Source organism: Trachypithecus francoisi, unplaced genomic scaffold (assembly GCF_009764315.1).
Source record: "Trachypithecus francoisi isolate TF-2019V2 unplaced genomic scaffold, Tfra_2.0 Lachesis_group0, whole genome shotgun sequence".
Classification (NCBI taxonomy): domain Eukaryota; kingdom Metazoa; phylum Chordata; class Mammalia; order Primates; family Cercopithecidae; genus Trachypithecus; species Trachypithecus francoisi.
Genome location: NW_022681453.1, coordinates 74970646 through 74980714, shown reverse-complemented (window position 1 = coordinate 74980714; position 10069 = coordinate 74970646). Strand labels below are relative to the sequence as shown.

General features: G+C 40.7%; 1 protein-coding gene across 3 annotated transcripts in view; it reads right to left on the bottom strand.

Moving 5' to 3' along the window:
- Positions 1 to 1120: 1120 nt before the first annotated feature.
- The window catches only part of DRD3 (dopamine receptor D3), a 52212-nt gene continuing 43263 nt past the window's right edge, over positions 1121 to 10069 (bottom strand). Inside the window, exons 5-7 of one of the 3 annotated variants that reach the window (XM_033200352.1) lie at positions 4688 to 4823; positions 4541 to 4588; positions 2258 to 2454 (exon numbers count right to left, since the gene is read on the bottom strand). In XM_033200352.1, the coding sequence (XP_033056243.1) occupies positions 2258 to 2454; positions 4541 to 4588; positions 4688 to 4823 (381 nt within the window). Of the gene's footprint in view, positions 2455 to 4540; positions 4824 to 10069 lie in introns of all 3 variants that reach the window. The other 2 variants (XM_033200332.1, XM_033200341.1) reach the window with 2 other exon arrangements.

Here is a 10069-nt window from a genome sequence, read left to right as displayed (position 1 = left end):
AGGCAGTCCAGATGAGTTCCTACCACACTTAAAGAGTAAATGGGCAAATACAAAAGCAGGAAGTGAGCTCCTTGAGGGCAGGAGCTGTGTTATTCATTGTTGTATATCTAGAATCTGGGGAAGTGGCTGGCACTTTGCAGATACTACTTAGTGAGTCTCAGGGTCTGAGGGTACAGTCACACGTTGTTTAACTACAGGGATATGTTCTGAGAAATGCCTCATTAGGTGGTCTCACTGTTGTGCAAACATCATATAGTGTACTTACACAAACCCAGATCATATGGCCTACTACACAATTTAGACTATATAATGTAGTCTATTGCCTCTAGGCTATAAACCCAGACAGCATGTAACTGTACTGAATATGGTGAGCAATTGTAACCCAATGGGGAGTATTGGTATAACTCATGTAGAAAAGATACAGTAAAAATATCATATAAAAGACAAAAAACGGTGCACCTATATAGGACTCTTACCATAAATGGAGCTTGCAGACAGGAAGCTGAGTTCAGCTGTTAAGACTGGGTGAGTCAGTGCGTGAGTGGTGAGTGGATGGGAAGGCCTGGGATATTGCTGTATGCTACTATAGACTTTATCGATACTGTACACTCAGGCTACACTAAATTTATTTAAAAAGTTTTTCTTTCTTCAGTAATAAATTAATCTTGGCTTACTGTCCCTTTTTTACCTTATAAACTTTAAAATTTTTTTGACATTTTTGACTCTTTTGTAATAATACTTAGCTTAAAACACAATCACACTGGATAGCTGGACAAGAATATTTTCTTTCTTTATATACTTACTCTATATACTTTTTCTATTTTTAAAATTATTTTTTGCATTTCAGACTGCTTTTTTAAAAATTAAGACATAATCACACACATTAGCCTAGGCCTAAACAGGGTCAGGATCATCAATATCACTGTCTCCCACCTCCACACCTTGTCCCATTAGAAGGTCTTCGAGGGCGATAACACACAGGGAGCTGTCATCTCCTGTAACAATGCCTTCTTCTGAAATGCCTCCTGAAGGACCTGCCTGAGGGTGTTTTATGATTGACTTTTTTTTAAATAAATAGAAGTACACTCTAAAATAATGGTGAAAAGTTTAGTATAGTAAATACATAAACCAGTAACATAGTCATTTATTATCAATATTAAGTATTATGTACTGTACACAATTGTATACTTTTACATGATTGGCAGCATTATTTTGTTTACAACAGCATCACCACAAACATATAAATAATGCATTGAGCTATGATGTTGCAACAGCTATGACATCATCAAGCAATAGAAATTCTTCAGCTCCATTATTATCTTATGAGACCACCGTTGTATATGTGGTCCACTGTTGCCCAAAATGTCATGATGTAGTCCACTATACTGGGTCCTTGTTAAGCAGAAATGGAGATGCCCTGGGTAGGAACATTTGGTAGCGTTGTGAAAAGCATATCTAAGGCATGTTCTGAACCATAAGGTTCAACAGTGAAACTACAATGGGATGTGTCATTCCGTCTTCAGATAATATCCCCTTCTTGAATAATTCTGGAAGTTGAGACTCTGAGATTTCCTCTAGAGAGTAAAGGAATGGAATCAAAATGCCTTCTTAGCTAAAGCTAAAATACAAGGGTAGCAAAGTGTGAAATGAAGCCCCTGTCCCAATGTGGGACAGTGTTTCTCTTGCGGTGAGAAATTCACCTCACCAAATGTAGCCCATCAGATTCTACAGAGAGGTAGAAGCACTGGCCTTGCCATTCATATTTCCAGATACAGTGAAGGAAAGAAATGACCAAGAGGAATGAGCCCGTGAAAGTACAAGGTTAGTCTGACAGTTAATTAGAGGTTTGAAGGAAGACAGACTGGCTGTTCTAGAAGGTGGTTTACTGGCTGATTTCAAGGACCCCTGCAAGTTGAGAATGATGAGATCTGTTCATTTTTCCTTCAGTGTAATGAATCATGCCTCCGATGACAATTTTGTGTGAGTCATGTTTTACCAGCTTCTTTCTGAATGATTGCTTATCACTCCGGAGCTCCCCAGTCATTTGAAGATTGTCAGAATGAAGTCAGATTTTAGCTGGGGAGGTAGAATGTTCTGTTTTGGAGGACACATTTGGTTATACCTGACAAGCAGGGACATCCTGGCTCCAGGAATCTTCTTCCTACTGCATGCCAGAGGACACTGCACAGTCTTTCTGAGTGGGCCAATAGCCTGGCAGCTAGAAATGGGTACAAGGAGTGTTCCCTCCTCTGTTCCCTCAGCAAGACAGGATCTTGAGGAAGGCTTTCCGGAACTCGATATTGAAGGTGGTATAGATCACAGGGTTAAGGGCGCTATTCACATAGCCCAGCCATGTCGTGGCACTGTAAAGCTCTGGGGACACGTGGCATGTCTGGCAATGCGTATTGAGAACATGGGTCAAGAAGAAAGGCAGCCAGCAGACAATGAAGGCCCCTAAGTTGTCAAAGAAGAGAGAAACTGGGTAAGGGATTTGCTTACTCCTTTTGTTATAACATGAGAATGACTCACGGTTGTCTATGCCAGCCACTAAGCTGAAAGTTTTGCATACCCACTTACTTTTTTTATAACAACTCTAGGCTGGGTGCGGTGGCTCACTCTTGTAATCCCAGCACTTTGGGAGGCCGAGGCGGGTGGATCACCTGAGGTCAGGAGTATAAGACCAGTCTGGGCAACATAGTGAAACCCTGTCTCTACTAAAAACACAAAAATTAGCTTGGCATGGTGGTGTGTGCCTGTAATCCCAGTTACTCAGGAGGCTGAGGCAGGAGAATCGCTTGAACCCAGGAGACAGAGGTTGTGGTGAGCCCAGACTGCGCCATTGCACTCCAGCTTGGGTGACAGAGTAAGACTCCATCTCAAAAAAACAAAACAAAACAAAACCAAAAATCAAAACAAAACGAAAACCCCAACCCTATGAAGTAGGTGTGATTAGCCAAATTTTTTTAGGTGAGAAAACTGCAAGCTAATGTTTTTGATTCACTTTGGCCTTTGTTACTAAATCAATTTTCTAGTTTAGTCTCTAGGTAGTTCTTTACTAATCTTTTTCTTTACTTTTTCAATTCAATTCAGACATTTACTTAATGTCTACCTATGCAAAACATGATCCTAGGCACTGATAGGTATGAAGACCTTCAAGATGTGACTGACATAGTTTCTGCTGTCGAGGAGATTACATCTAGGAGTTCTAGTAAACTCCCTGATACAGGAGAGAGTTGGGGTTTGTCAGTGACACTGAACAGGATGAAGTGCCTTCACTAACTCTATAGCGTACCTGTGATTTATTCATTTTTAATTTCTTTATTTAAAATGAATAAATAAAGGGCACAGTGGCTCACACCTGTAATCCCAGCACTTTGGGAGGCCAATGTGGGTAGATCACCTGAGGTCAGGAGTTCAAGTCCCAGCCTGACCAACATGGTGAAACCCTGTCTTTACTAAAAATACAAAAATTAGCTGGGCGTGGTGGTGCATGCCTGTAATCCCAGCTACTTGGGAGGCTGAGGTAGGAGAATCACTTGAACCTGGGAGGCAGAGGTTGCAGTGAGCCAAGATCGTGCCATTGCACTCCAGCCTGGGTGACAGAGTAAGACTCTGTCTCAAATAAATAAATAAATAAATTTCATATTTTAAGACTCTAAAAATTACCCCTGATTCTGGTGGGATATGGTGGCTCACGTCTATAATGCCAGTGCTTTGGGAGGCTGAGATGGGAGGATTGCTTGACGCCATGAGTTTGAGACCAGCCTGGGCAACGTAATGAGACCCTGTCACTACAAAAAACAAATAAAAATTAAAAAATTAGCTGGTCATGGGGGCATACGCTTGTAGTTCTAGCTACTCAGTGGGCTCGGGCAGGAGGATTACTTGAGCCCAGGAGTTCAAGGCTGCAGTGAGCTATGACTGTGCCACCGTACTCCAGCCTAGGCAACAGAGTCAGACCATGTCTCAAAAAAACAAAAACCAAAAAACCTTGATTGTATGCATTATGGAAAGCTTGGTAAATCAGATAAGTAGGAAAAAAGGAATAAACACCCACCACTCAAAGACAATTACTTTGGATATCTTGGTGAATTTCTTTCTAGTCTTTTTTACTCTATATTTAAAATAATCTAGATTTTATCATACCATATCACAGTAGTGTTTTGCATCCCTATTTTTATCACTTAATATTTTAAAATAACTAAGCATTTATTAAATATCCAATATGTACCAGTTTTACTGAATCATTATCTTATTTATTGTTTGATTTATGTGTTCTAGCTCCATATAATGGACAGCAAAACACAGCTCAGTTAAGTGGCTTGTTCAGCTTCATAAATTTTAGCCTAGGTCTTTTGAATTTCCACCAGAGTTAGCATTTATACACAAATACCTTTCAATTATATTGTGAACATTTGATAAATATTACTGTCATCAAATTTCTAATTTCTGTCAAATATGGCTACTTTAGCATCTTCCACCAGCTCCACTTAACACAACCTAACCCAACCCAACCCAACTCAAGTCAGCCCAAACTTACCAAGCACAATGGCTACCATCTGGGTTGCCTTCTTCTCCCGAAGTGGCACCCCCCGAGGTTGCAGGGGCCCCAGCTTCAGAGATGTTGATAATCTGCCATTGCTGAGTTTTCGAACCTCTAAGCTGAGCTTGGGTGCTATGGTGGGACTCAGGGAGTTCCGAGTCCTCTCCTCTTTTTTTAACTCTCCTCCTCTTTCTTGGAAGCCTGGTCCACCCAAGGCAGTGTCTTGGCAGATGCTGTAGTAACGCTTCAGCTCCAGATGTGCCCGGTCAGGAGAGAGGGTCTGCAGGTGCAACAAGAGGGAATCTTGACATTTCTGGGGGTATTGTTTATCTTCTGAATGTTCATGAAAGGTCCAGAGAATTCAAAGAAGGAAGTGGGGGAGCATAGTTGTGGGAAACCTACAAAGGGGACACCTGAGAGAGTGGTGGGACCATGAGAAGTTAAGGGAAATAAAATTTGCTTTAGACTTTAGAACTAAAAAACACCCACCATATCATCAGAGTGAACAGGCAACCTACAGAATGGGAGAAAATTTTTGCAATCTGTCCATCTGACAAAGGTCTAATATCCAGAATCTACAAGAAACAAACAAATTTGCAAGAAAATAAACAACCTCATTAAAGAGTGGGCAAAGGATATGAACAGACACTTCTCAAAAGAAGACATTTATGCAACCAATAAGCATATGAAAAAAAGCTCATCATCACTGGTCATTAGATAAATGCAAATCAAAACCACAATGAGATACCATCTCACACCAGTTGGAATGGTGATCATTAAAGAGTCTGCAAAACAACATGGTGAGGATGAGGATAAATAGGCATGCTTTTACACTGTTGGTGGGAGTGTAAATTAGTTCAACCATTGTGGAAGACAGTGTGGCAATTCCTCATGGATCTAGAACCAGAAATACCATTTGACCCAGCAATCCCATTACTGGGTAAATACCCAAAGAATTATAAATCATTCTACTGTAAAGACACATGCACACGTATGTTTATTGCAGCACTATTTACAGTAGCAAAGACTTGGAACCAACCCAAATGCCCATCAATGATAGACTGGATAAAGAAAATGTGGCACATATATACCATAGAATACTATGCAGCCATAAAAAAGAATGAGTTCATGTCCTTTGCAGGAACATGGATGAAGCTGGAAACCATCATCCTCAGCAAACTAACACAGGAACAGAAAAGTAACCATCACATGTTCTCACTCATAAGTGGGAACTGAACAATGAGAACACATGGACACAGGGAGGGGAACATCACACACTGGGGCCTGTCAGGGGATGGGGGCAAAGGGAGGGAGAGCATTAGGACAAATACCTAATGCATGCAGAGCTTAAAACCTAGATGATAGGTTGATAGATTCAGCAAACCACAATGGCACATGTATACCTATGAACAAACCTGCACATTCAGCACATGTACCCCAGAACTTAAAGTTAAAAAAAAAAGCAGCACCCACCACATATAGAACATTTGATAATCACAACAGCCCCTTGAGCAGGGTAGCACAGAATTGTAGTCTGGCCTTTTTGAGTTAGAATGACCTGGTGATACAGACAAACACATTAAGTGACACTGCTATGACATAAGCTCCAAAATGTGGAGTGTGGGAAACTCCACAAGACAAATGACTCAGTTTCTTCAGCAAATAAAATTTAAACTTCCATTACAACAACTTCCATTACAACAACAGCGACAATACTTAACAGTTGCAAAATATGTGCCTTATTTGAATTTTGATTCAAACAAACCAAGTGTAAAATAATTTACAAGATAATTGGGGAAATTTGAACATCGATTGGACATTTAGTGATATTAGAAAACTATTATACTATTATTAATTTTCTAATGTAATGTGGTATTATGGTTATGTGTCTTATAAAACAGTCTGTATTCTTTTTTTTTTTTTTTTTTTTGAGACGGACTTTCACTCTTGTTGCCCAGGCTGGAGTGCAGTGGCACGATCACAGCTCACCACAACCTCTGCCTCCTGGGTTCAAGAGATTCTCCTGCCTCAGCCTCCCAAGTAGCTGGGATTACAGGCATGTGCCACCGCACCTGGCTAAGTTTGTATTTTTAGTAGAGACGGGTTTCTCTATGTTGGTCAGGCTGGTTGCAAACTCCTGACCTCAGGTGATCCGCCTACCTTGGCCTCTCAAAGTGCTGGGATTACAGGTGTGAGCCACTGCACCCGGCCAATGGTCTGAATTCTTTAAAGGATCTTGCAGAAATATTTTGGGTTGAAATAACATGGTGTTTAGGATTTGCTTCATAGCAATCCATTGGGGATGTGCGAACATAGGTGGGATTGTAGATGAAATAAGATTGGCCACGAGTTGATCACTACTGAGGCTGCCTGATGGCTACTGGGGGTTTGTTATATTTGTCTTTCTACTTTTTTATTTTTGAAAACTTCCATTACAGAAAGTTAAAAAAAGAAAACCCAGGATTTTCTTCTCAGCTTCCTTACTTAGTAGATGTATCGTTAGGCAAGTTAATTTAATATCTCTGAGCTTCATTTGTAAAACAGAAAAGAAATAGGGAAAAATGGGTTTGGGATGAGTAGCCTCCGAGAATGGAAAACTGAAGTATGTTAATTTTTCTGGTATGGATGGGGAGATGTGTGTGTGCCCAACTTGAACTTCTTTTCATGTTTGAAGAATCAAACCCTTGTGTCGGTCTCGAATAGGAGGCAGAACTCAACTCCTCAACTCCCCTTACTGATGCCATAAAAGCCAGATATTCACTTCACACCTCCATCCCCATGCAGCTAGAACTCAGGCACATGCATCAAGCCCAGTCAACTGCAGATTCACTCCTGAGACTTTGAACTGGAACTTGTAAAGCAGGGAGACTTCAGAACTCCTCTAGTAGTAGTGACATTCAATGTCCAGTGTCCTAGGTCTTCTAACCAGATAATTTCTTAGGCATGAGAAGCATCTTTCTGAAGCTCTTCTTCAGACTTCTCATTGAGCCTGTGAGCCACCTGATAGCTCTCCAGTAAATTTGTTTTCTACATAAGTTAGTCAGTGTCAGCAACCAAAACCCCTCACTTTGGTTTCCTTGGTTCAAGGAAGCAGTTTTCTAGATACACAGAGCTGGCACATTGTACATACTCAGAATGAATGAATGAATGCAAGGTGTCTTCAAGATGATTTAGTGTTATTTATTTATTTATTGGTCATTTTTAGTAGAGATGAGTTCTTGCTATGTTGGCCAGGCTGGTCTCGAATTCCTGGGCTCAAGTGATCCTCCTGTCTTGGCCTTCAAAATTGTTGGGATTACAGGTGTGAGCCACCATACCCAGCCAATTTAGGTTTTAAAATTTTTATTTATTTATTTATTTACTGAGACAAAGTCTCACATGTCACCCAGGCTGGAGTGCAGTGGCATGATCTCGGCTCATTGCAACCTCTGCCTCCCGGCTGCAAGTGATTTTCCTGCCTCAGCCTCCTTAGTACCCATTACATCTAGGAGTTCTAGTAAACTCCCTGATACAGGAGAGAGTTGGGGTTTGTCAGTGACTGCAAACAGGATGAACTGCCTTCACTAACTCTATAGCGTACCTGTGATTTATTCATTTTTAATTTCTTTATTTAAATAAAGTTCAGTCTGGGCACAGTGGCTCACACCTATAATCCCAGCACTTTGGGAGGCCAATGTGGGTAGATCATCTGAGGTCAGGAGTTCAAGTCCCAGCCTGACCAACATGGCGAAACCCTGTCTTTACTAAAAATACAAAAATTAGCTGGGTGGTGGGATTACAGGTACCCACCACCACACCTGGCTAATTTTTGTATTTTTAGTAGAGATGGGGTTTCACTATTTTGGCCAGGCTGGTCTTGAACTCCTGATCCCAAGTGATCCACCTGCCTCAGCCTCCCAAAGTGTTTGGATTACAAGCATGAGCCACCATGCCTGACCTAGAGTTTTTTTAAAAAATTGTACTCCACAGAGGTATTCTTAGGAATTCTAGAATAATATACATTTTTTTCTTGAAGATTTTAAAAATTCATATATAATAATTTTACATATTTATGGGGTAAATGCAATATTTTGATACATGCATACAATGTGTAATGATCAAATCAGGCTAGTCATTGCTTCAAACAATTATTATTTCTTTGTGTTGGGAGCATTTCAAATCTTTTCTTCTAGGTGTTCTGAAATATACAAAAACTGCTGTTAAGTATAGTCACCCTACTGTGCTATTAGACACTAGAACTTGTTCCTTCTATTTAATTGTATGTTTGTACCCATTAATCCACCTCTCTTCCTTGCCCCTTCCCCCATCTCCTTCCTAGCCTCTGGTAACTATGAATCTACTCTCTATTTTCATGATAACCACTTTTTTTTTAAGCTCCCATAGGTGATTGAGAACATGTGATATTTATCTTTCTATGTCTGGCTTATTTCACTTAGCATTACCTCAAGTCAAGAGAATATGTATTTAAATTTTTTTGGTTTTATTTTGATGGCATTTTCTAATAATTAAAATAAGCATATCTCATTTTATCTGAATGCCTATTTACAATCGAGATTATGGTGGGTTTTGTTTTTGGTGTTTTTTTTTTTTTTTTTTTTTTTTTTTTTGAGATGGAGTCTCCCTCTGTCGCCCAGGCTGGAGTGTAGTGGTGCAATCTCAGCTCACTGCGACCTCTGCTTCCCGGGTTCGAGTGATTCTTGTGCCTCAGCCTCCTGAGTAGCTGGGATTGTAGGTGCATGCCACTATGCCCGGCTAATTTTTGTATTTTTTTAAGTAGAGTCGGGGTTTCACCATGTTGGTCAGGCTGGTCTCAAACTCCTGACCTTGTGATGTGCCTGCCTTGGCCTCCCAAAGTGCTGGGATTACAGGCATGAGCCACCATGCCCGGCCCCAAGACTATGTTTATAATTAAACTGGCACCTACTGATCTTCTTAAAGTGACAATATTTGACTTCTAACGCATTATTTCTAAAACTAGGGGATGGGAAACAAATTCTTGGGATTGCCTAAGAAATCTCATATTTAGCTGGGTGTAGTGGATGAGATGAGAGGATTACTTGAGCCCAAGAGTTCGAGGCTGCAGTGAGCTGTGATCACACCACTGCACTTCAGCCTGGGGAACAGAGTGAGCCTCTGTCTCAAAAAACAAACAAACAAAAAAACAAAAAACCCTCAAATTTGAAAACATTGATCTAGTATACCCTGTTTCCATTTTACAGATATTGAAATTCTGTCCTATAGTAGGAAAATGATTCTTCCAAGATTATATATTGGTGAGTGTATTTTTCAGCTCTGTGCAAAACCTGTTCACTACTTCCATGACTGACATGAGGAAACACTGGATTCCTCTGGGTCTGGCTGGCAGAGCCCTCCACTCCCAGATGGCAGGACAGAACCTAATTCTCCACACTCTTGGAAATGCCAGCCTGTTGGCTGTCCCATCTCTCGTTTGTATTCAATATTTTTCCTCCTTTTGGCCTTGAAGCCTCCTCAGACCTTGGATCAGCCACAGGCAACTTTGAGCTG